Source organism: Aythya ferina (assembly GCF_964211825.1).
Source record: "Aythya ferina genome assembly, chromosome: 9".
NCBI classification, from domain to species: Eukaryota; Metazoa; Chordata; class Aves; order Anseriformes; family Anatidae; genus Aythya; species Aythya ferina.
This window is the reverse complement of record NC_140305.1, coordinates 12,299,776-12,325,223: the sequence shown is the minus strand read 5'-3', so window position 1 is coordinate 12,325,223 and position 25,448 is coordinate 12,299,776. Positions and strand designations below refer to the sequence as shown.

The 25,448-nt window shown below is 52.1% G+C and overlaps 1 protein-coding gene and 1 long non-coding RNA gene across 2 annotated transcripts; one reads left to right on the top strand and one right to left on the bottom strand.

The window, feature by feature from the left end:
• The first annotated feature begins 858 nt into the window (after positions 1-858).
• KY (kyphoscoliosis peptidase) lies at positions 859-25,448 on the top strand. Its single transcript, XM_084529873.1, has 14 exons — positions 859-994; positions 4,928-4,977; positions 6,150-6,203; positions 12,584-12,646; positions 13,349-13,411; positions 15,241-15,315; positions 15,487-15,528; positions 16,055-16,105; positions 17,306-17,388; positions 17,661-17,769; positions 18,380-18,497; positions 22,166-22,354; positions 22,844-23,034; positions 23,797-25,448. The coding sequence occupies exons 1-14, from the start codon at positions 954-956 to the stop codon at positions 24,696-24,698; spliced, it is 2,031 nt and encodes a 676-aa protein (XP_084385999.1). The 5' UTR covers positions 859-953; the 3' UTR covers positions 24,699-25,448.
• LOC311441587 lies at positions 16,116-18,368 on the bottom strand. The gene is made up of 3 exons (XR_014696087.1): positions 17,724-18,368; positions 17,288-17,461; positions 16,116-17,198 (listed from the first exon to the last, which is right to left on the bottom strand). It is a non-coding gene; the product is annotated as an uncharacterized lncRNA (long non-coding RNA).

The following is a 25,448-nucleotide window of genomic DNA, read 5'->3' as shown; positions in this document are numbered from 1 at the left end:
CCCCAAGCCGCGCTGGGAGGGGTGGGAGAGGGTGCGGGGCATGGGGACACCTGGGGGGGTGGGGAGGGGAGAGGGGGCACCGGGGGACAGCGGGTGGCCATGGGGACAGCACAGGGACATCACGGGATCATCATGATGGGGACATCACAGGGACATCACGGGTGGCCATGGGGACATCACGGGGAGCTCATGGGGAGATACCAGAAAGCCACGGGGAAATCATGGGGAGACACCTGGAAGCCACGGGGAAGCCACGGGGAGCCATGGGGAAGTCATGGGGGAGCCGTGAGGTAGCCCCGGGGAGCCCTGGGGAAGCCCTGTGGAGCCAGGCCTTCTCCTTCCCGGCTGCCCAGCAGCTCCGTGGGGTGGGACAGAGCGGCCCCAGCTCCCTTCCCCATAAGTCCCGTTGTTGCCCCGCTCTGGAGTTCACCTCTGGGCACCAACCCATGCAGCTGGAGCCCTGGGCAGCTGGGTGTATCGCTGGGCTCACCCCGAGGCCGGCTGATGGGCCTTCCACAGGCGAGAGTCGGTGGCATTCAAGGAAAGCCCCAAGAGCAGAATCCCGGCTGGTCCTGAGCCAAGCCTGGCGAGCTGAGAGCCCAAGGGCATTACAGCCAGGCACAGCCCAGGTAATTCACCGTCCCCTCCCTGCAGATAGCGGGTGCCACCGCCCTGCGGCACCGCTGCCCCGTCCCGCACCCTGATTGTGCACATCGGCGTTTCCTGGTGCGGCCACACGCATCCTCAGTGCTTGTGGCAGCAGAAAAAAACCACCTTGCCCCATGCATTGGTACCACGCCTGGGCAACCTTCCCCGCAAAGGTACTGCCACTGCGAGTAGGGTTCAGGGTGCAAAGATCAGCCCGCTGTCAGTGCGTGCTGCTCCTGCTTCCTCCTCCGGCCGTACGCTGCCCCGGTCCGCACACAGCGAGCTCCCCTTCGCACCCCACCCGCATGGGGAACATCAGGAGCTTCTGCTCCACCTGGGCGAGGAGGTAACGGCGAGTGGGGCGGGCAGGGCAGGCTGACAAAAAAAAAAAAATCCCCGTTTTGAAGAGCTTTTCCCCTCTGCCACCCCAGGTGTTGCCTGAATGCCAATTCAGCAACTTCAGGGCAGGACAGCGGTCTTGGGTGGCTGTCAGCAACAAACTCTCTTAGGGCAGAAAAGTGCTCTGTGCCTGAGGCAGAGTACTTTTCCCCGAAGCATTAATCGGTGGCACCAGCACCGTGTGATTTGTTACCTGTGGCACATTTCTGCGTGGCTTCACTGCCTTAAAAGCAGGGGAATTAATCAAGTGCTTACCTGCACAGGGTTCGCACCATGCGGGCAGGCACCCCGGGAGCAGGAGCTGGTGCTCCCCGTGGCCCTGCAGCCCCGCGGATTAATGGACGGGTTTGCACCGCAGGTGCAGGAAACGAATTCGCCTTGTCTGAGCAATGTATGGCAGCATTGAAGCGTTTGCCTGCGTTACCAAGTAACTGAGTAGCTGAGCATTGCCTTTCCCGACTAATTGATGCCCTCGGTGATTGCTGCCGGGGAGGAAGCACGGCGGGCAGCGAGGCGACCCCGTGCACCGCAGCCCTCCGGGGGCAGCTCGGCCACCACAACATGTCCAGGGGTTTGCTCCATCCATCAGCAGGCGCTGGCGTGGGGCCAGCCTTTCGCAGTATCCCCCCGTTAATTTCCTGGGGTGTTTCAAAATATGTATATGTTATCCAGATGCATTTTGTATATGCGTGTATCAGATTTGGGGCTGGGAAGGGGGGAGAGGGGAAGGCTCAGGAAATCAAGGGATGGGGGAAATGCGACTCTGAGCCCAGCCCCAGGCTCCTGGGCAAGCCCCTTCACCCTGCAGGACACAGGGAGCAGCTCGAGGTGCTTCTCTGGGGTGTGGGACACTCTCCAGTTCTGTATACTCTGTAATGGGCCCTGTAAAGAAGGCCGTGACCACGCGTCACTTTCTGTCATCGAGCCTCTGCTGAAGCAGGTTAGAACCAACCTGAGTCTCCGAGTCACTGCTGATAACTACTGGCAGTGAATTTCCAGGCTCCGGGCTTGCAGCATTAACATTTAAAAATCACGAGACCCCAAATACCATGACACCACGTCTCGTGACCTTTAAGTCAAATGGGTTTAGGTTTCTTTTTCTTTGACTTTCGATGTCCAAACCATAAGGCTCATGTATCCAAACTCACCGCAGTCCAAAAGCACCAGGAGCCCATTTCTCAACTAAAACCTGAGCTGGTGGCTCATTAACTGGTGCAGGGAGCAAGGGGAAGGGGACTGCTTCGCCAGCGTGACCCCACTCGTTTTCACATCACCTCCTGGAGGGAAGGAAAATGATCAAGTGGGGACACATGGAGATCAGCACAAGGTCACAGCCAGTCGAGGTGCCCAGGGCTTGGTCAGCCGGAGAACATCCCATTCAGTTATCACAACTTATTTTTAAATGGTTCTTTTCAATGCTGGTGTGTTGCAGCGACCTTGGGCTTTAAGTCTGTTCGTGAAAGCCTTTGAATCTTGGTTGGAATTAACGTCGGCTTAGGCTGGCCAGAGCCAGCACTGAGCAGGTCCCCAAAGTTTGTCCGGGCAGCCTCACAAAGAAAAGCTCTCAGCAGAGCTAGGAACAGCCTTACACTTTTCATAAGTTAAAAGAAACAAGAGGACTAAAGCTCAAAGACAGAACATTAGAAAATTTCCTAACACAGCCAGCCCCAAGCCCAGCCACGTGCTGCACTGAGCCCCTCAGCGCACCATACCCACACAGTCCCCATTCCATCTTTTTGCCAGGTTTCAGCCTTTGATAGCACATTTTCCTGGGGAAAAAAAAAAAAAATCAAAACCGATTTGAGAGAAAACCTTGCATCAGCCTGCATTAATTTGGTCGGCTGAAATCAAACTGTGGAGTCAGATATTTGATGACTAAGGCACAGCACCGAATGAAAGCCCTTTCCTGCCTTTTTTCTGCATCACCAAGGTGTGCGTTTTAGATAAAAGTCACGTTTCTGACCGAGGCGTTGGCTGCCCGACCCCCTGCCTCGCTCTCCCTGCTCTTCCCACAGCACGGGGCCGGGGCAGACAGGAGAGGGACAGGGCACTGGGAGCTTCATCCTCAGCAACCCGCTCGGCCATCCCGCCCCGGCACAGCTGAGCGAAACCCAACCATCCCGCCCGCTCTATTTGTACACGCAGATAAATATACATAAGGCAGAGCTGAAAAGACAGAGTCAGCGCCTCTCCGAAGCCCGTCAGATCCTGTTACCGCCAGATCCCCAGCACTCTGTGGCACGCACGCTCTTTGCAGCAGCCGTCAGCCTGGCACGGCGCGGAGCAGATGGTCACGATGACTTGGCCGGGGGATGCTGTCAGCCCCCAGCTCCTCGCCTCACATGATTTTGCCGTGCCACCTGGGCAGGGCACCACGCCATGGGGGTGAAGGCAGCGCTCCCTGCCTCGCAGCAGGGTCCTGAGCAGGTCACCAGCCCACCCTGGGCACCGCCAGTGGCTCCCGGTGGCCCCTTCTGCCACATGTGGTGGTGATTCCTCTTCAGCACGGGCACCAGGCTGGGGGACGTGGGCAGTCACCAGCAGGGAGAGCAAAGCTGAAGGCAGAGGGAGCAGAGCCACCAGCAGGACCTCGTGCAAGTAGCCCAAAGCCTCATTATCACCAAATAATTACCTTCTGGTGGTTGCTGATGCAGCCTCGTTTTGCCCTGCTGCCCACAGGTCCCGCTGAGCATCCACTGCTGCTGTTTGTCCCTAAACAGGGGGGGGATGAGGCACAGGGGGCAGAAAAAGGCAGAGTGGAGCCAAGGGCAGTCTGTGCCCAGACAGTCCTCCTACAACTGGTGGGCACTGGGAAGGAGAATGACCCCTGGTCCCTGCAGGGCTGGGGTGGGAGAGCGGAGTCTTGCAAAGAGCCCCAGGGAAGAGACCAGCCACGGGCAGCCCAGTTACCGCAGCATTCATGTGAACAGCCGCGAGCACGAGCAAGCCCTAAACTCTCTTCTCACAGCTTCAGAGGGGAGCCAGAGCACATCCATAAAGAGAAAGGCAGCACAGTGGCTGGGTGAGCGGCCCCAACTTCCTGGCACTCGGGGAATCTTCCTAGATCACGTTACGTTCATGTGTCCTTGGCTCGTCTCTGTACAGTTGAAAAACACTGTAAGGGGAGCCAGCTAATTAAGACAGTTGGTCTTGCAGAGCAAAATCCAGGGAAACAATTCCTTCCTGTTCTACTGGATTGCAGACCTGTTGCTTTCACCCAGCCGTCCCGTTGCTGGCCGCTGCAGCAGCGCTGGGTGCTCACGGCGCACGGCAGTGCTCATGGCACAACCTGCTCTGCAGTAGTGCAGGGCACGAAGGGCCTCTGGTCCACAGCGGGGATGTTCCTAGGCACTGCCACGACACAAATAAATAACGATAATAATACTCGGGGGGGGTCGGTAGCATGCCCTGTCATCTGAGCCAGCGCTGATGGAAAGAGCACGGAGCTGGCTGCCGAGGTGCTGCGAGCGATTTGAATCCGCTGACATTTGGCCACCAATTGGGACAGGCTAGCGGCGGCTTCGGAAGGGAGCGCAAAGCTTTCCGACAAGCCAGCGAGCCGTCGGCGTGCTGGCACGTGCACCCACAGCAGCCCAGGGTGCTGGGCAGATGAGCTTCAGACTCAGGGTGCCCAACACCCTTGGGTGCAGCCACCCTTACCGTGCCAGCTTCAGGAGCGCTTATCGAAACCAATACTTCTGGGGCGATGAAGATGCTTGAACAGGGACCACTCCTCATTTCTGCAGCTGTACAGTGCCATGGGGTTGGGTCTGGTTGGGTCTTCCTTTCCTTGGGAACCCTAAGGTGGATGGGGACATGGGTTGGGAGAGCAAAAGGTGCTCTCCTGGGCTGCGAGCTGATGGCCGTGTCGTCCTTGCAGGCTGTGCCGCTGCTGCTGGAATGAAGGGGAAGACAAATCCACCGACCTCAGTAAGTCACCCGCGGGAGCTGTGCTGGCAGGAGGTGGGGAGGTGCTGGCACGAAGCATGAACGTCAGGCACATCACCAGTGCACGGAGCACACTGCCATCCCTCTTCTGCTCCGCGGTGCTCAGGAAAAAGGAAATCACTTTCACTGATCTCACTGAAGGGGAGAGGATAAACTCCAAAAGAAATTGTACCAGGGAGCAATATGGGACTGACCCAGCATTGCCTCCCCGGTCCTGTATTTTCCAAGAAAGTTACAGAAACGGTGCACTAATAAATAGCATAAACAATGAAAAAGGGCTTCTGAGTGGAACCAATGCCATGGTACCACAAAGTGCTGCCACCTGCATGCAGTGCAACAATGCAATCTGAATTTGCTCTCCTCTTCACCTCTCTGAAAAGGTGTAGATAATTTATAGGATGCAACAAAATATTTCTGGAGAAAAACAAACAAACAAAAAAAAAGACAACACTACCTTGCTGGCCAACACTTTTCCCACTGACTTTGGCTGTGCTGAACTCAGGCTCATCCACTCTCGCCCTTAAACACGAGGCACGCTTTTGGTGGGAGCAGCAGGGGCAGGACAGGGCTTCAGCAGCATGGGCACCTTGGCACTGCCCTGGGCAAGGAGAAGCAGAGCTGAGCACAGCTCCGGGGGCCGCAGCTCTCCAGCTCAGGCTCTGCAGGAGCCCCAGGAGCAGAGCCCATCACGTGCCCAGCAGAAAAGCCGCATGAGCAGCACTGTCCTTGCCACCATCTCAATGACACAAATAACGTGCAGCAGAGCTGGCGGGGGACAAATGGTAAATCTCCAGCTAAGAACAATGCTAATGAAAGTGCGGAAGTGAAAATTCATTACCTGAGTCCACTTGGGAGATGTCCTGAGGGATCCTCTCAGGCTTTCTGGGTTGCTTTAACCCTCTGGGTCTGGCTCCAATACTTGCTCTGATGCACTGGCGTTGGCTGTGCTTTCTTCCCTTTTTTTGCCACTTCTTTGTCAGAAATCTGACTGCTCCTCACAGCAAGGTGCTGTGCACCTCACCAGGCCCATCTCATCATGCTGATCAATGAATGCTCAGCATCCCCAAACTATGCAAGCAGAAGGAAAAACAGCGTGATTTTGGGCCAGCAGCTCCAGGAAATAGCTTAATAACGTCTCCTCCTCTTTCCAACAGCCCAGGTGGAGGTGAGACACGCAACAGGACGACCCCAGCAGCCCAGCCCCACAGGTAAGCTCATTCCATCCAAACAGAGAAGTCTCCCTGAACGTTTTTTGTCCCCTGGAGCACAGAGGACACACTTCAGCACTGCCAATGTTGCTTAGGTTCCCCCGGCATCCTGCCAGCTCTCTGAAAAGTTAGAGATGCCCATCAGAGGCAGCCCATCCAGCCCATCTCCCACCGCCTTGTGGAAGGGTGATGGGAACCAGGAGGGTTCCACTTCCTCCTGGTGCACCTCCAGGAGCTAGCAGAGCAACATGCCAGTGCAGAAGCCTGCTGGCTTCAAGCTAGGGGTCCAGCCGAGCGGCTCTTCGGAGGCAGCAGCAAAGTTTCCTTCTGGTTCTTGGCCACAATTTGAGTGTACGTGTGGAGGGAAGTCCTGCCTCCCCTCAGGAATGTGTTTCCTGCCAGCTTTCTGTCATGCACTGAGGGGGGCATGAGGCCTCCTTTGCACCCGCCCTAGTCCTGGAGGACCCTTATATAGGGAAATGAGGCCTGACCCATGCAGATTAACTTTACCTGCCTCCTGTTGGCTTCTTGACAGCTCATTCAGTCCTGACAAGCACCAGGCTCTTACCTCAGGGGCACTTGGGATCCTGTTTGGTAGGTGCAGTCCAGGGAAGGGCCCACTGAAACACCAGGATGACTCCGAACGCAGGTGTCTCAGCACAGCCGCACTGCTCGGCCCCTGCTGCTGACACTGCTGGTGTCCCACCAGCAGCAAACATGCACAGACCATCTCAAACACAAGAGACAGTTTCCTTGGCAGTTTCCCTAAGTCACCAGTATACTGCTTCTGTTGCCACCTTTGTCATCGGATCATCCCACAGCTTACTCCAGCTCCATGCTGTAGAGCATCCAGCTCTTCCCATGGCATCCTGGACTCTTGGGTCAGGAAGAATAAGCCCAATGAGAACCGTCATGATCTTGCCTCTTAATGACCATTTGGGTCCTTTAGCTCTAGCTCCAGGTGACCACGACCAAGCAGCGTGCCCATCTGCAGACAGATGTTCCTGAGGAACCCAGTGTTCCCAGTGCCTGGACCCATTCTTATGGAAGGATAGTTTGGTCACCCCAGGCTCACTGTCACACCAGGAGAGTTCATTACTACCACATCCACTTTCAGGAAAACATTAGTAATGAGTTGCATGTATTTTTTTCCAAACATGTTTTCCAGTTTTTTGTCATCTGGTAGAAATTGATAGAAAATACCAGGGTAATCGGGCAGAGGAGATAATTCGTGTGTGCTACTGGTCAGCAGGAAAAAGGAGGTTGTTCATCACTGAGGCAGAGAGATGTTGATAAAACACAAAAGATGATGCTTGGTCTAGCAAAGTACCTTCTGCGTCTCCCAGGAAGTGACAAACTGCCTGTTTAATTAGAAAGGTCAAGGCTCTCCCCTGAATAAACCAGAAATAGCCTTCCAGGGAGGTGTGGGGGGGTGGATAATAATAATAATAAACCTGCCAGAGTATTATGTTGGACATTAGGAAAAAATACATATAAAATCTCCACCAGATAAGAGCCACAGTTTCTGAGAAGGGGGTGTTGAGAAAACCATTCTGCTCAGGGAGAGAGCCCCCCTTCACATTTAATGCAAGCAGATATTCCAAGTTTTTTCCCTCTTTCTTCACCTATGTCTCTTAAAACATTTGTAACCACACCGCCTATCTCGGGTGTACCTTAATGTTAACCCAGCTTGTCCAGGGGCAATGTTAAACCAGTGGTTAGCAATAAGGCGTGTGGCCCCATGACATGGCCAATGGATGCATAATTCAGGTTACCAGAACACCTTGAGGTGCAATCCCCAAATCACAAATAGGGATTAAAGGACAAACTGTCCCAGAAAGGCTGAACGGGACATTTCAGGAGCTGGTCCCATGTTGACTGAGAGGGGAAAAAACCTCTCCAGGGACCTGCAGTGGCCAGGAGAGCTCGCTGACCTCCACGTGATGCCAGAGGGATGGGGTCCATCACAGGTCCTCCGTCTGCCTTCAAAGGAGGAGTTGTTTGGAGATTTTAAGAGAATCAGTGCCTTAATCATGGTGCTCAGCCCAGCCAGGATCGCTCTGCCCCTCTAGAAGAGGCAGCGACAAAAAGCAAGCCGAGCAGCATGCTGAAGGTCAGCAGATCCGTGCTCTGACACAAGGCAGCACAGCTCCCAGTGCTGCAAGACATCCTGCCCAAAGCCCTTCAGCAGCTCCGTGTGCCCGGCTCTTACTCAGACTGAGCAGCATCCAGTTGCCACAGCGTGAGGAGAGGGGAAGCCACCTGCAGAAGGGACACAAAATGTCAAGGCTGGGGATGGCGAGGTGAAGGTACATGGCCACACTTCCAGGTCTCTGCCACAGAATACAAATGGGGCTATTTTTTGCTTGTTTAAAAAAGAAAAAAAAAAAAATAACAGCCTTAGGTTACCTCATGTGCTGGTACCTCCCTGTGCTGGGGACAAGGGCAGGGTGTCCATGCAGTGCCACATGTCCCACTGGTGGGAGATGGACCATGCTGTGCTGTAGCAATAGCCTGGGACCAACACGTCTTGGCTTTTATGGACCAGCAACACCATCCGAGATGCCTCCTGCTACCAGAAGCACATGTTCTCTCACCTGTTCTCACACTGAGAAAAGAGGCAAGTAAACCCTACATCCAAAGCATAATCCCCGTGGTGTTTCTTCCTTGGGGGCTGTGGCATCTGCTTCGCGTCTGCGCACACCACCCAGCCTCATCATCCTGCTGTGACCTAAATTCATCCTGACCTGCCTCAACGGGACCCTCCTGGCCACCCGTTAACCTCCTGTCTACGTGGATACCAGGAAACCGAGCACGGAGGTTTATAGTTCAGTGGAAAGTTCTGCTGCTGTCTTAAATCATAAAGCACAGCTGCTGACACAGCAGAAGCTGCAAAGCGAACAGAGCATTTGTGCAATCTGTGGTTTGGAGGCCGCCGGGACAAGAATAAGCACAGCGTCTTGCAGCTCTGTTGGAGGGAGAAGGAAAGGACAGGCCAGAAGAGTAGATTAAAACTCATCAGAATGCCATTGTAATACCCGGTGCAACACGAACACAGCCTGGCACTTCAAAGTCAGCCCACAATTGAGAGAAAATGGCAGCTGAGATTCAATGGCTGCAAATGCAAAGCAATGTGTGGGGAAAAACAAAAAAAATAACAACAGGCAGCAAATACATATGCACTCGCATGGACTAATGAGCCCTAAATGAGCTATTCTGAGCCAAGAGACAGATCTTGGGCATCTTTGTGGAGAGGGCTGTTCAAACACCACCCTGGTGGTGCCTTGCACACTTTGCTTTCTTCTTGTGCCGGCCTCGGGCCTCTGCCAGAGGCCTCCGTGAGGGACCAGGCCTGACCTAGAGGCCCTTTGGGGCTGGCCCAACACAGTTCTCCTACCCCTGCTGGGGGGCCTCACATCCCCAGGCTTCGCGTGGAACTGGTGACAGCCAAGGGGACGCGGTGCCCAGGGGCAGCCCGCTCCCAAGGGTGAGCAGGCCAAGCTCCTCTGGAGACCATGCCCCATGGAGCAGAAGGGCCACCCTCACGGTTCCTCTGGCCGTGGTCATCTGTGGCCACTTAACAAAGTGGCCTTTGTTAAGATCAAATGAATATAAAAGACCCTCAAATATCTTCGGTCTTCCCACCGCCCCTTCTGTACAGCCGCCAGAGACACGCCAGCCTCAAAATGCCTGCGGAAGAGTTAAAGCGCTTTCCTCAGCGAAGCAGCCTGCAATCTTCTTCTCCACCCAATGGGACTCAAATAACCTAATTCTTGTTCTACATTTGTATGGGCTCTCCTTCCCCCAGCTCACCCCTGGAGAAATGACAGCTATGTGGTAAATACATGTAATCATGCCAGTCTGATAGCTTCTCTTGTTCTCTGGCCATTAATTCATCTCCCTGGGACTTAGGTGAACGTTTTGCATCCCGCAGCAAATTCAAAGAGCTGCCTTTATTTTAAAATCAACACAACAATAAAAGCCTTTCTCCTTTCCCTCCTCAAAATGCAAATTTTTAGCTTCAAAAATATCCTGGCACACAGACAGCTGTTCCTGGCCGTGACCTTATCTCAGGCCAATGACAGATTTCCCATGCATGAGAAGTCGCAGGGTTTAAAAAACCTCCTGACTGCTGTGTGCTGTGGCCAGGGAAGGTAACCGGCACCGGAGGATGTGTTGGAGTGATAGGACTCGGTGGGGCAGGCTGGTGGTTGGGCTTGATCTTGAAAGTCTTTTCCAGCCAGAATGACTCTGGGATCCTATGAGCAGCGCTTGCTGCAAGCAAAGCCTGCACTTCGCGATAAAAACACTAACAGAAATCCCCCCTGGGATAAATGAGCAAAGAAAAATGCGAGAAAGCCCTCCAAGAAGAAACACCTTCTTCCTGATGATCGTTATTTCTAGGAAAGCAGGAAATTTCTGCAAATTTTCTCTTTTCTCTGGACACGCATTTTGGCAGGGGCAGCCGTTACAGTGATGGCAGAGCAGTGCTGGTGAATGTACTGGTGCTGGCCCAGGAGCACCCAAGTCACCATTAAAAGAAATAAATTATCATCACGACCATGGACAAACCACATCAGCTTCATATCCAGCTTCTGTGACAGTGCTCCCTTGGGGGCATGCCCCACTCCAGCCCACGTTCATGGCATAACGCAAGAGGCCAAGGGACGGCGGGGAGGAAAGGGTGCTGCAGACCGGGGCTGGAGCCAGGCGAGGGAGCGCTAAAGGCCAGCGGGCAGATGGTGAAGCGGCGAGCAGAAAGTCACCACGGCCATAAATCTCGGGGAGCGGAGACGGGCAAGCCCCAGGTGGCTGGGCAAGCCTGCCCGGTGAGCCCAGCGGTGCCCAGGCCGCCCTGGGCCAGCGGCCGCGCGGGGTGGGACGGGGGCCAGTGATAAAATTAGAAAAGCGTTTCCCTGCCAGTCCCTTCCGCGGGCTGCAGGAGCCGCTAACCCCTGCGGCACTGCCCTGTTTTGTGGGCTGGGGGAGCTGCTGGAAAAGCGGGATTTTTCTGCAAACCGCCAGCTCCCACTTGGTGCGCCTGCAGACAGCCAGTGGGGGAATTATTCAGATGTCCTCTTCGGCGCCGGGCACTTCCCCTCAGTCCCTCTGCCTGGTGTGCCCGAAATGGCTGCTCATGCACCCCATTTCCAGCAGCTCTCCCCCCGCTGCACCAAGCTGCAGCTTCGCGGCAGCAAGCCACCTCCCTGGACAGCACTCATTATTATTATTTCTGTCCCTAAGCATCCTTTAAGTTTCCACTGGGGGGACAGAATCAGAAGGGAAAGCCTTTTAAGGATTTCTGCCCGCTTGGGAAAGCGAATCCCCCCCAAGCCAAGAGAGCTGCGAGGGGGATTTGAGTGCAGGCAAGTGCTCAACGCCGAAAGGGCAGAGCGAGGGGAGGGGGAGCCCGGGGCACGCTCTGAAACCAGAGCCCCCGGCCGAATCGCGGCTCCTTCCTCAGCCGTAGGAAGTTCACAGGGCTTGGCGTTGGCAGAGCACGGATGGTGACCGAGCGGGGCAGCTCGGCGTGGCGGCAGCTCAGCGGTGGCCCTGCCGCGATGGGTACCGTGGACCTGAAGGAAGGTCCCAGCGCCGTGGCGATCAACATGATGCTTATCGTCCGCCCCGAGCAGAAAGGGCAGAGGGACAGACAGACAGACAGCGCAGGTAAAACCCCAAGGGAGGGGAGGGCTGCAGGTGTGGTGCCAGCTGCTTGCTGGGGCCAAGCAGCAGCCTGGGAGTAGGACTTGGGCTTTTCCCCCTCCGCATCTCCCTCCTGTTTTAAGAGATGTGCTGCAAAATGCCCAAACTTCCCCTTTTTCTGCAGGAGAGCCCTTTGCTCCTGCACACTTCTGGGCACTGGCACGTGCCACCGCAGCTGCAGGAGGAGGTGACGTGCGCGGGCCACCGCTGAGGACCACGCGTGCACCTCGCCCTGCCCTGCAAGCAGCCGAGCACAGGGGCAAAAGCGTTGTGTGCAAAGGGTGTGCAGGCTTTGTCCCCACAGGTGGCTGCCCCGAGCCATTTATAGCTCCAGTCCGTGCCACTCTCCCTGGCCCAGCTCCTAGCGTTCAGGGGATCTTCCAAAAAGCTGAGAACATGCTCTGCAAATGCAAGGGGACCTTCCCTGCAGGAATAAAAGGAGGAGGAAAAATAAAAGAAAAAAAGAGGAAAAAAAAAAAGTGTTTCTGCTCAAATTCCTTAGGGAAAGGCTGGCTCCTCCAGATGGGCTGATGCCTGCTGGGTCTGGGTCTCCAGAGGGAAAAGGAGCTGCAGGGACAGACCTGACCACTGCGTTCATCTGCTCATTTATTTGGGAAATAACGCCCAGCTGATATCCTGCAGTGCTAGCACAGACTCGTATTTATGTTTTACAGGTTTACAGGGTGATGGAAACGGAAACAACAGACCGCAACCGGCACAGGGGAGAGACCTTAGTGGTAAGTTGTCTCCTCACTCCGCACATGGGAACACCCCCCTACCAAAAAACAGCACACGGTGCCCATCCACAATCTTGTAGTGCCCAGCTCTGCCTCAAGACAGCAACATGTTTGAAGCAAACTATCTCCTAACAGCACCTTGGGAGGCTTCAGTGGGCACAGGGCTCTTGGGTCATGGGGGGTCCCCTGCATGCTCTCCTACACCGCACGGCCAGGATATGCGCTTCTGACACCGGTGGCACAGCAGTGTTGGAAGAGCAGGCAGCACTCTTTCTCCCGTGGCACCACAGAGGTTAACACGTTCCTCCTAAATCAGCATCTCGATGGGCCCCTTTCCCCGGCACAGGACACAGGGGTGGGCTGCGGGTGAGATGCTGAGCGCTGCCCCATGCTCTCGTTCAGGGACCTCACCGCTTCCAGGCGCCCCGCACCTCTCCACGCTCCCAAGCACAGGACATTTTGGCTGTGCCCAACAAGGCGAGCACATCTGGGTGACCACCACCTGGAAGGGCAGGCCAGCTCCAGCTGCTCCAGCCCATGCCCTCCTCAAACCATCCCACCTGGGCACCAGCCTCCGGAGCAGGGCCACATCCCATCATTTTGCCCTATGCCCCAAGCAAGCCTGCTTCCTCATCCTTACTGCACTGCCGAGCTGACACTGCTCTCCTTGTGGCACTGAGATGTTCTTCTCCCTGTGAACAGACCAGCGAGCCTCCGAGGAGCCCTACAAGCAGAGGCAAACCATTACTTCATACACAAATGAAGGTAAGTGACCAGCCAAAGTACATGGGTTTTTCAGAGCAGGGCTTCAGCAAGCTCCTGCTCAAGCTGGTTTGTAACAAACACACCAACAGGACACCCCGCACGAACAGAAACCAGGACATAGCATGGATGTAACCAATGCCAGATATTTCTGTGCAGATGGAAGGGGGCAAGCAGCAGGACAGACAAACATCCTTATTTCTCCTAGTGGAACCATCTCAAGTTTCACGTGCTCCTCTGGCTCACAGCTAGAGACTTCTCAGTTCCTTATGGAGGGCGTCTTAATTAGGAATAGCAGAAAACTCCATAAAAACATCAGCAACCATTTCATCTCTCTAGTTTTTAAGGAAACAGGTGCAGCACTTTGAACATTTACTGTGGGATTACTTTCTATCATTTGTTAAACATTGTTTAAGCTTACTGGGAGAAAGCATTCCTGTGTGCTAAATTTGTCTCTTGGAAAACAAAGAATTCTAATTTAGGGGGGAAAATTGAGAAAGTGGGAATTGGCAAGAAAGCCCACAAAAATCCACAGATATGAATAATCTTGAGAAATAGCGCCCTTGCAAAATATAAAAATCTAAGGAAATCACACTATTTGCAGAAAGGCAAGCCTTTGAGAAACAACATCATTTCACCTTTAAATTAACTAACAAAACACACCAACCAGCCCTCATCTTGGCTCCCTGGTACCTGCAAGCATCCCAGAACTGGAGCCAAGCCCTAGGATTTTAAAGGGTTGTATAGTTTTTACAGTCTTTCTTGCCTTCTGCTGTTGGGATTTAAGGACATCGAACTTTTCTGCAAAACCACAGGAGATAAAAGAAAACTTTTTAAAAAGTTAAATTCTGAGAAAAAAAACTTATTATTCAATGAGAGTGCAGATTCCTACCTAATTAGCTGCTCCCAAGAGCTGGGTTTTAGGGAAAACCTCAAAAACCATGAGGCTCTGGCTAGATCTGCTAGGGGCAGCAGGTACAACATGCTGGCAGCCCCGAAGTGCGTTCACACCTTGACCTTTCATCTCCAAAATAACCCCATGCTGCCTGGCCCAGCGAGCCCACCCGCGTGGGAACTCGGGCAGCTGAAACCTCCTAAAATGCTTTCCTGAAGCGCAGCCTCTTTCAGAAAGTTCAGGTAGCTCCTGTAACACTTCCTGACTTTTTCCTTGTGTCTCTCTCTCATGGTCAGAGTGAAGCTTTAAGCAAAAGACCCCAAATTTCCAGGGAGGTTGTCTGGGAGCATCGCGGCACGCAGAGCACAATGCTCTCAGCCAACACTGCCCCTTGCAGGCAATGGCTTTTTCCAAAGGTTTTCATACCACAAACCAAGCCATTTCCATAGCTTTGAGCCTTTTTTCATTTTATTCTGAGAAAAATCAATGAGACATTGATTCTCTGTTTACTGTATCTCCATCAAGAACTACTTAATACAGCAATAAACCCCTTCTTTAAGCTGCCACACCATCCTCATTGAGGACCTCCGCTTTATTATCACCTGCTTCAACACCTGCTACACTATAACAGGAGGCTTTCTTTCCTTTTTTTTTTTTTTTTTTTTTTTTTTTGAGAAATGAGAATTTTTTTTGAGAACCATGTCAAAGGTGACTACAGGTTTTCTTACAGTATGGTTTATTCGTTCTGCCAGGAGAGCAGAGCACTTTGGTACCTTCTCAGATGGCAGAGGTGCCGCCTGTTTTGCTAAGGTTGCATCATGTCAGCGATGTTTGGGTGGATGTGACCAGGTTTGGCACGCCGACCCTTTGGCCCTCCTTCACATCCGAGCGCTGATTGTGTTCCCCTTCCAAGCACGTTTGTCACCATTTCTTCCAGGAACCCAGGTGACAGTGGAGGTCCATCCCAGGAACACCACCCCGCAGCTCTTCAAGAAGCTCTCCTTCAGGAAAGGTACGTTCCCAGCCAGGAAACCTGCCCGTGGCCAAGGGACACCCCTCCCTTCATGGGCACCACACCAGCGGGGACCCCCGGGAGCTGCAGGCGATGCTGCAGCCCTGGAGCTGGGGTGCTGATCACCACGGCCCCACAGCACTTTCACGAATTGTGCCCGTATCATTGCAGGTTCCCAGAGGCTGCCCAACCATAGAGGCCAGGACAACAAAGGTGAGGCTGCCCTACCTCCAAGCCAGGGAATTTGCTCCCAGGAGGAGGCGGTTCCCTCCTCACATGGTGGGGCTGGTGTCTTGAAGCTCTTGAGATGCCACCAGCCCTTGGGGTCAGGCGCTGGCCACGCTGCCCAGTGGTGGCCATACCCATGTGGGTGGGTGCAGTGATGCTGAGAAGCAGCTGCTGGTGACAGCAAAACCTTTCTCTTCCTGGGGTAGGGTTAACACAGCTGGCGATGATATGAGGCCATCAGAAACCCTCAGCAGCTGCCTGCAGAGGCACCATCTATGGCCAAGCCAGCGCAGGGGCCTCATGCAGCATCCAGGCTTCCAGCTTGTCCATGCCACCGGTGCCTTGGCTGGGGTGTGATGTTCCCAGCCCCAGGGCTGGAAGGGGAGGCGTCCGACTGCCAGGGAACACAGTGTCTACAGAGCTTGGGGACTACCAGAAATCACCCCTTTCACTTCTTCTTTTTCTCTTGCCAACAACTGCTCGCCTCATTCTTCTTTCTCCAATTTTCCAGCTTTCGAAAGGACCGAAGCCCCGCAGCCACCAAGTGGGAAAGACCTGCATGGTAACTATCATCTGCACCCAACCCGTGCCAGGAGGGTGCAGCCCCAGGCAGGGACCCCAATCTCTCCCCAAAACAGGCTTGCTCTGCTCCTGGAGGGTACGGAGCTGTGATCTTGGTTCTACCAATACGAGCATGTCCAGCTTCCCAGTCCCCCACAAGTCCTGGGTGGCTCCATGACCACCCCACAGGCTGGACGGGGATGATCTCACATCTCCGTGCACACAAAGGGGCACAATGCACACTGCCCAGCTAACAGCGTGAGCCTGCCTGAGTTATTCGGGACCCCACATCTGCGGGGAGCCTTTGCAGCTATAACCTGACAAAGATGAAAACCGATAACCAATTTTAAGAAAACATCCAGTTCCCAAAAGGCAAAAAGTAATTTTCGGAGCGGTGTAGAGTAGGAACCGTTAAGCACGTAAATCTGCTTTATCTCTCTTTAGGTCAGCCTAATAGCCCTTTTCAGGAAAAACGGAGATAAACAAACAGCCTGTTACAGGAGCAGAAGCGGCGTGCTCGCAGGCTGATTTTGGCAGGACAGCCAGTGTGGTGGCCCGCGTCCTGCTGGCAGGCAGTACCGTCCCCAGGGGCTGAGCCGGACCCAGCGCCCAGCCCCGTAATCCCTCCCCGGGGCAGGGGTTTCCGAGAAGAGCAGGGCTCATGTTAGCAGAGCATCTTTGCAGGTCAGGAATAGCCCCTCTGCAAAGGGAGGGGAGATGGACGCCTCCCCAGGGGCTGGAGCTGGGGGGATGAGCCCGAGCCCAGTTTTGGGGAGCTGGGAGGGGGAGCACAGCAGGCACAGGTGTCAGAGTGAAGAAACCCAGCTCTTTGCTGGTTTTGATTAGAAAGTCTTGCTTTGCAGAGGATTGCACAGCACAGGTTTTCCCTGATGTTTCTGCAGTGTTTTGTGCTCTCACATCCAGCACCCAGGCATTTTCAGTGCTGCCACACAGCTCCAAAGACACTGGGTACCTCCCACCCTGCCCAAACTCCACTAGAGCAGAGGTGATGAGCCCTGCTTGCCATGCAGCTAGCGAGGAGCCTCCATGGGTGCCCTCGTGTCCTCTGTCCCCAAGCACCAGTTCTGGCCATCCTGCAGGACAGACAGTGGCTCAGCCTTGGCCCCGGGGGCAGCCACAGCCCTCTCTCCCTCCCTCTGTCCCTCCCTTCCCCAGACAATACCCGCTTGTTTCTTCCCAGCGTATCCATGGGACAAATCCTCTTTGAAATCCATGCCAGTAGATCTGCAGCAATTTGAGAAGCTGGATGCCTACGCATTAAAAGTAAGTCTCGCTTCTGCCTCCGTCCCTCTTCCCTGCATACACCAGCAGCAGACATCCCACTCTGGGAGGGAACCTGTGACCAAAAATACATCTTGCTTGAAACGTGGAATTACAGCTCTGTGCTTCTATTTTTAACAAAGCTCGAGCTAGAGCAGCGTCCCGGCAGGTGGGGTCTCACCAGCTTTAGCAGGACAAGGGATGGGGAAGGCAGGGGTGTCCACCACAATGTTTCTTCACCCCAATCTCACCCAACACTTCCTCCTCCCAAACAGGTGAATGTCAACAGCAGCATAGAGGAGCTTGTTCAAGCCCTGCTTAAACAAGCCCGGACCGACCTGGAGAAAGTCCGCGTCATATGGATGTGGATATGCCATCACATAGGTGGGTCGGGGTCTTCCATAGAGAAGGTAACGCCGCTGCTGTTGGTCTCGTTATGCTGCCGCTGCGATTCACTCTGTGTCTTGTGGGTGGTTTCACACAGAAGGCGCAAAGGAGCGCTTTCCGGATATATTTATCCAGAAATACCTTCAGAGGTTATCTCACCATCTCTGTTTCCACACTCCCCCTCCTTGCACTGCCAGGCCCTACAAGGCATTGTGCAAATGGTTTCTCTCCGTATGATGGCTCTGTAACGCCTACCCAATGTATACAAGGGTGCAACCATACCAGTCCCCATCATCAAAGCAGCTGAAGCACAAAGCCAGGCTGACGAGCACCAGAGGCTTGGTTGTCACATCCAGAGCCCTACAGCACCACTGGATTTGCAGACTGATTGCATTTTGCATAGGACACGCACAAACTCTTAGGGGAAGATGTGGATTTAAACCAGTTTAAAAAAAAAAAAAAATGAAATGAGCCGTACGTGCTGCAGCTCATCTCGCTTCGTTTGCGCTCACGGAGGTGGAAAACAAAGCAAGAGTTGCTTCTGCTGCCCACCGAGCCTGCTGCCTCGGGCTTCTGGATGAACTTTAGCCTGTGCTCCTTCCCACAGAGTACGACGTAGTGGGCTTCCATGACAAAAGCCAGCGGCTGTGCAGTCCCATAGACGTGCTGCGGAGGGGGAAGAGCGTTTGTGAGGGATACGCTGCGCTCTTTCAGCAAATGTGCAGGTAAATTAAGCTCAGGAACATTCAGTGCCAGGGAGGGTTAACGTTTGTTGTCATCTCCGTGCCTATTCTGTCTGCCTTTGCATTGACTGATGTGACTTTAAGCAGGACACAGAACTTCAGCTTTCAAACCATGCTGTGGGAAACCAGCAAGTCCTGGAAAGGTCAATTTTGCTCCCTCCTCCTCCCCCTCCCCAGCATAATTTGCTTTGTGCCATCTGCTGAGCTTCGCATCGCATTAACATAATGGCAGATGAAAACACAGAGATAATTTGGTTAGAAGAGGCTAGGTTTTTCCTTCGAGTGTCCGTATGTGAAGGTTAAAAGCATGGCGAGCCTCAGACAAAAGGGAACTCTGCCTGCAGCATGCTCCTGTGGCACAGGCAGGCAAATCCCAGCAGGAGCTCGCCCAGAGCCCTCTGCAGGTGCCCTCTGCGCTGGAAGGGACAGCCCTACAGAGAGAGGGTGTCCACAGGAGATGACTGGCCCTGATGACTCAGCAGCACAAAATTGGAAGGGGCCTCCTAGCACCAGAAAGCAATTGTGTAGTTTCCTAGAGCACGGGTGTGTGAGGCAGTGCTGTGCCTTCCTCTTCTCGGTAGACCAGCTTCCACCGACAGGCTTTGGAAATATTGAAGATCAGTCATCTGCTGGCACATGTACGTAACAATTGGCTTTCCACACCATCCAAAAAGATTTAGGAAGGCTTTCACCATTAGATAAACAAAATCTAGAAGGAAAAGGCCAGATTTGAAAAAAAATAAATAAATACTGTGACAGATGCTAATGATGCTAATGTGGTAAATGCTTCCAACCAATAACATATCCCATGATACCTGATCCTGCTTACCAAAGAGTAAAATAAAGAAAGGGGATGATGAAGTATGAATTTATAACTGCATATTATGAAACAGTTATTAGCGGTTAGAAGTGGGGGAAATTATCATCTGTTCATTAGAAAGCATATGTTTAGTTCATTAAAAACATTAATCTTTCCAAGGATCTTTTTTACTATTTAAAGGCTCTGTTGATTCATCCTTCATTCCTCAGATCCAGGTTGATTATTCATTCCGTGATTCAGGAAACCTCCCAGTCATGCAGTCTATCACTTTTGACAATGAGCTAAATATTTCAGCTCCTCTCCTGAAAAACTATAACCCAAGCCACCTCCTTCTTGCAAGACAATTTCCTCATTCTTTCTTCTCATGCACCATTCAAGTCTTACACATTCAAGTTTAAGCACAAAGGTGAGAGGCAAAGAGCCGCCTTCTTATATAAAAGTTTTCAGAGACATATTTGGGTTTTCTAACATGCCTTTTCTCCTAGCTCCCACCAAGGCAGCTTTAACAAACAGCCCAATTCGCCCCTCACCACAAGTACCCCCAAGTTCAACTTCAGGCAAGCCTAGCACTGAGCACCTGGGGAGGAACGCTCACAGCAGCAGCAGCAGCGAAGACGCAACAATTGTTTGCTCTTCAGAGGTTTCAGCACAACCACAGGAGCAGAGCTGGTCTCACACCCCACAGCGGGTCTGCCCACTGCCCACTCAGCTGCTCCTCGTGCAGAGTTGGTCTGCAAATAGCCCAGGCTGCCCATCCTCTCCTTTCCCTCTCCTCTACAGTCTGTGGTTGTTCCTGGCTCTTGGGTACAACTGCCTACCCAAGTGTGAGCCAATCTGCCTCCCTCTGGAGAAGCCAGATTTGCTTCTTTTTTTCAAATGAAATCTCCAAAGCCAACCTGAAATGAAAGGGAAGAGGCTGCCGTTGAATTCAAGTGACATCTACAGCAAGACCCAGATTATTTCCTACTTTTCTTGAAGTAGAAAAGCATCTTAGGCACCTTGGTGCACTAAGCAGATGTTGAGAACAGTTCCTTAACTCATTTCTTCTGGTCCACCTTGCTTTTAGGGCATTTCCTACCATCACATTGCCACATCAGGCGTTTCTGGAGATCTTCTCCATCTTCTTTCTGCACGGTTAACTTACCTGTGTAAAGTTGTTTATACAAGAACGGAGACGTGATCACTCACTCTCTTCACCAGAACAGGATTGCTCCTACAGGAGGTTTTAGCGTGCTTTTGTCCATCTTATTAAGGAGACTTAATTGAGATGCTCCGACCTTTCTCTTGGAAACTCAGCACATCCAAGCACGGACTCTTGCTGTACCTTTGCTAGCTTTATGTTAAGCGAGAGCACAGACAGAAGGGAGGGCAGAAGGTGTCCCTTGGTGTTCTGTCTGAACACCCAGACAACCGAGCAGCAATGCGGCGCTGCCACAGCTCTCCTCCCCGTACACCTCTGTCTTCTCTCTGCAGGCTGCCCAGCCAGCTCCCAGCTGACTCTCAGTTCCCTTTTTGCAAAGACAGAGGAACAGATAACTAAGCAGCACAAGGTCTTCCAGGCGCTAGGAAGTCTGCGTGTGGAGCTGATGGGGCCGTCTTCCCTCTAAACGGGCATCCCCTCCATAAATAAAGTCTTCCCTACGAGCACTGCCAAACTGCTAATTACCAGCCAGTATCTCAGTTATCAGACCCAGGCGTCTTAACAAGCATGCTAATTATCTTCCCCATAAATATCACTTTTCTTCTCACTGAATTAAACCCACGTTATGCAGACAGTCTTGATCTTGACGCATGCACGGTTTGTTACTTAAGGTAGCTGTTACAGCTAGCTTACTTTTCAATGAAGAAGAAAAATGTCAATACCATCCTACACAAAAGACAATCCTCTAAGTGAAGTAAGTTTAGATTAATGCTGAAATACGAGGCCAATATTAGAATCTGTTGCTATCAACAGCAGAGAGCTTATTAACACATTGCTTATTTAAATCCTGTTTACACTTCAACAAGTATTCATTATTTAAAAAAGAGAGAGAGGGAAACTATTTAATCATTTGTACCCTGGACAAGCACAAGGTCACTCTTTAAGGCAACTAAATCAACCTCCACAGTCCTGTGAGGTATAAGAGTTCTTGGCTAGTGTCAAACACTGGGCCTACTGTTAGAGAGAGCACGAACAAATGCAGTTTTAATTTATAATTACATGGGCTAATTGTGGAGAGCATCAAAGGGATCCCACTGAGGAACAAGACAGAGAGCAATTAAACACACCTCATCTTTGTCATCCTCCCTCAGAAAGACTGAGTTGATGGCGCATCAGGCAAAAGAGATGAAACGTGCAAGAACTGGAAGAGAAGGGCCCCTTCCTCCCGTGGGACCCTCTCTCCAAATTTCTGTGCAAAAGCTACACGGGAAAGAAGACCCCTTCGCAACACCGGGCAATGCTAACAGCCTCGGGTGTCGCTGCCTCGTGCTGCTGTCCTGTGCTCGCCCTGCACGGAGCCAGCCCCTAGAAGGGCACGGTCTCCACCTGATGCCACTGAGCAATGGGGAGAACTCGCCTGCCTCTGGAAGGGCTGAGGAGGTTGTGCCATGCTCGGGGCTGAGCCACCGGCCCAGCAGAGGTGCGATGAGCCCAGTGCTTTGGGCAGCATGTGGCCGGAGCAGGCACCTGTGGTGTGCTGGTATTGGTGTGGGATGGGCTGTGCTCCCGTTCAGTACAGAATTAAAGTCCTGTGGATGCGCTGGATGTGGCTCCTCACATCCTCCCACAGAAGTACACTGAAGGATTTAAAACCAAAATGTCCTGCTGCACCTCGTTGTTCTCTTTTAGCATCGCAGGAATCCAGTGCATGAAGCTATCAGGATACTCTAAGGGGTACGGGTACACGATTGGGCAGGTCTTCAAGGGAGACTCCAGCCATGCCTGGAACGCCGTCTACCTGGAAGGAAGGTGGCACTTACTCGATAGCACCTGGGGAAGCGGTAACGTTGACAAGACTTCAGACAAGTTCACCTTCAGGTAGAGAAACAATTCTCTAATTTAATACATAAACCTACCACAAAGGCAAGCTAGCGGGTGTGGTAAGAGACACCGGGGACAAAGTTTAGGTCTCACTGCAAGGGGACCCCTTCACACCCTCTGGGCTGCCTGTCCAAGGGAGGGAGCTCGTTGCTGTGGAAAGGGGGTGACCTCGAGCAGCAAGCAGTGGGACTCACAGCTTTCAGCTGCCCCAGAGGGGGTGCCTCCCTCTTTCTTCAGGGCCCGTGGTTGCAGGGGACAGCACAAATACCCTGGTTTTATACAAAAGCTCAGCATTTTGCCCTGGAAATAGAAAACCAAAGCTGAGGTTCCTTCTCTCCCTAGAGAGTTTCAAACCCACAGAGCTCAGCTTCTCAGCAGCCCCAAACACTCTGACTTCCTCCTACTGAAACCACCATCACTGTGCGGCGGAAGAAGTAACTGCTTATAATTACTCATTTTCCTTTTATCTCTTCCTCCTCCTTCCAGATACAACGAGTTTTATTTTCTGACTCACCCAGCTCTGTTCATTAACGATCACTTCCCAAATAACAGTAATTGGCAGCTTCTCAAACCAGCTCTGACGCTGAAGGAATTTGAGACTACCGTGATGTACAGCAGTGACTTCTACAATCTGGGCCTGCTGACTGTGCACCCAGATACAGCCATCATCCAAACAGGTAATCCCTGAAAATGAGATTAAAACAATTTTCTGTGTTCAAAAAGTTTGACTTGCTGAACAACATATAACTAGGCTCTTCTTTACGTGATACTCAGCACCCTCCAGCATTCAGCAGCAATTTTAACATGAAACCATTCAGGTAACCTCACTGCCCCAAAGAGCCCACATTTCAGGTCACCATCTTCAGATTTTAAAAGGGCTGCAGGAATTTTAATAGTTACCCATTTTTATGAATGCCAAGAACACAAAGTTCAAACTGAAAGGCAGCAACATTTTAGGACTTAATGTTGTCTTCAAGCACTTTGGGAACAGGCTCATAGGGAGGTCAATTATCTCATGCCTGTGTACTGCAGGACTCCTACACCTTTCTCTGAAGCTTCTTGGAATGGCTGCTGGACTAGAAATCGGGTCTGGCCACGTCTAACTAAGCCCTTCTTGAGCACACAGGCTGACAGTACTTGCAGTTGCATTTCTCACAGGTTTTCATATTCTATAGGACCACAGCTCCATTTCAGTTGATATCAAAGCAGGATTAATGCACACCTCCAAAAAAAAAGGTCATTCATCACCTGGTTCTTTTGAGGGGCACCAGTTTCTGTAAAAAGGTGACAAGCTATGACCTGTCAGCCACAGCTCTTTCTTTTACTGCTAGGGAAGTGACAATCGGTTGGGACAGATTAGTCTTCTGGAACAGGGTATGTACATGTAAAAAAAATGCACTGAAACTCCTATGTGGTTTCTTTTCTTACGTATTTCATAGTCAATGGAACAGCCACCATATCAGTGGATTGCCGCTCTTCCACGTTATTTACATTTTTGCTGAAGGGAAGAGAAAAACATGGCTTACTGTCTTTGAGGAAACACGGAATGAAGCTGGAGATCTACCCACAGAGTACAGGGCGCCAGGAACTGGAGATCTTTGCCAAGTCCTCCAACTCCCCTGAAAACGTCTACAACCACGTGTTGCGGTATGTTGTCGAGTGCAAGTCTGTGGACAAGAGCGTTCACTTCCCGAAGGACCTAGACCAGCCCGTTGGACCAAGTTGGCTCTCAGAGCGCCAGGGGTTCCTGAGGCCGTCACAGCCCGACCCAGTCGTCCACACCAACGATGGACGGTGCTCTTTCACCTTCACCCTGGGAAAGGACATAAGCATCTTACCCACGCTGCAGTCTGATAACAGCAGCCTGACAGAGGACAGGAGAAGGCAGCACATCATGCAAATCCATCGTGGCAACCAAGTTGAGTTTCTGGTCCATCTCCCCCATGCAGGGAAATTTGTTCTGAAATTCTTTGCCAAGAAGAAGTCAGATCCTGGCAATTATACCTACGTCTTCAACTACCTCATCACTTGCCTGAACAACGAAGTGAAGTGGCCAGCTTTCCCTCAGACCTATGGCAAGTGGGCGAACGACTACGAAATACTGGAGCCACTCTCCGGGCTGCTGCCAGCCAACCGCAACGTGCAGTTTAAACTCAAAATTCACGGGATATCAAAGGTGCTAGTCCAGGCCCAGGACACTCACACGCTGACCCTGAGCAGAGACGGCTTCTGGGAGGGAACCTGCAACACCGCAGGATGCACAGAGTTATTTGTTATGGTGCAAGAGAACGCCAACCACAGCTTCTACTCCTTCCTCAAGTACACGGTTGAGACCCCGTAGCAGCCCTTCCTTCACTCCAGCTCTCCTGCAGGAACCAACATGCCTGAAAACAGTACAGCTGTAAGAGATCATTAGCTCTCTCAATCAAGTTCATTCATTTGACAAATGCAGAGCAACACCTGTGCGCTTTTGCGAGATCAAGGGCTCAAAGGGGTACAAGGAGGCAGAAAATCCTTTTATGAAGGGAGCAGCAGTGGAAGGAATTAGATAAACCCCTCACCTATGTTCCAGTAACATCATCCAGACTGACGTTTTGACGGAAATGACTGGCTATCACAACACAGGTCATGACACATTAACAGTGATGGCTAGTTTCCAAATTATGGACCATAGGAGAAGTCTTATCATGGCTACTTAAGAGAAGAATCCACCTAGTTTTGGGGCAGGATGAAGGAAGTACCCTCTGTTTTTCAGCAGCAATATAGGACATGAGGAATTTCAGGATATTTAAAGCAGGCTTCTATATAACTTTAGTTGCAAAATACATCCCAGGAGAAAGAACTGTTAGGAAGGAGACACAAAGTGAAGTTTTCTCATGCACTTCATTGTCTTACAAATTTAAGTGATACTGCGAAATGACTTCTTACACTGAATCTTAAATTCAACAAAATAATTTTTACCTTTTTATATTAGAGCATTTGAATTGCAAGCACTTTTTCTGTAATGTTAGCACTGTAATCGTATCTCAAGCATAGCGGTGTTTCTGTAATTAAAACTACAGTAAAAGGAGAATAAAGTTTTCAGAAATCA

Coding starts and splice junctions, on each gene's coding strand:
- KY (XM_084529873.1), top strand. CDS start 954: ATGGGGAACATCAGGAGCTTCTGCTCCACCTGGGCGAGGAG. Junction 17,770..18,379: donor GTGGATATGCCATCACATAG/GTGGGTCGGGGT, acceptor TCCTTCCCACAG/AGTACGACGTAGTGGGCTTC. Junction 18,498..22,165: donor CTCTTTCAGCAAATGTGCAG/GTAAATTAAGCT, acceptor GTTCTCTTTTAG/CATCGCAGGAATCCAGTGCA.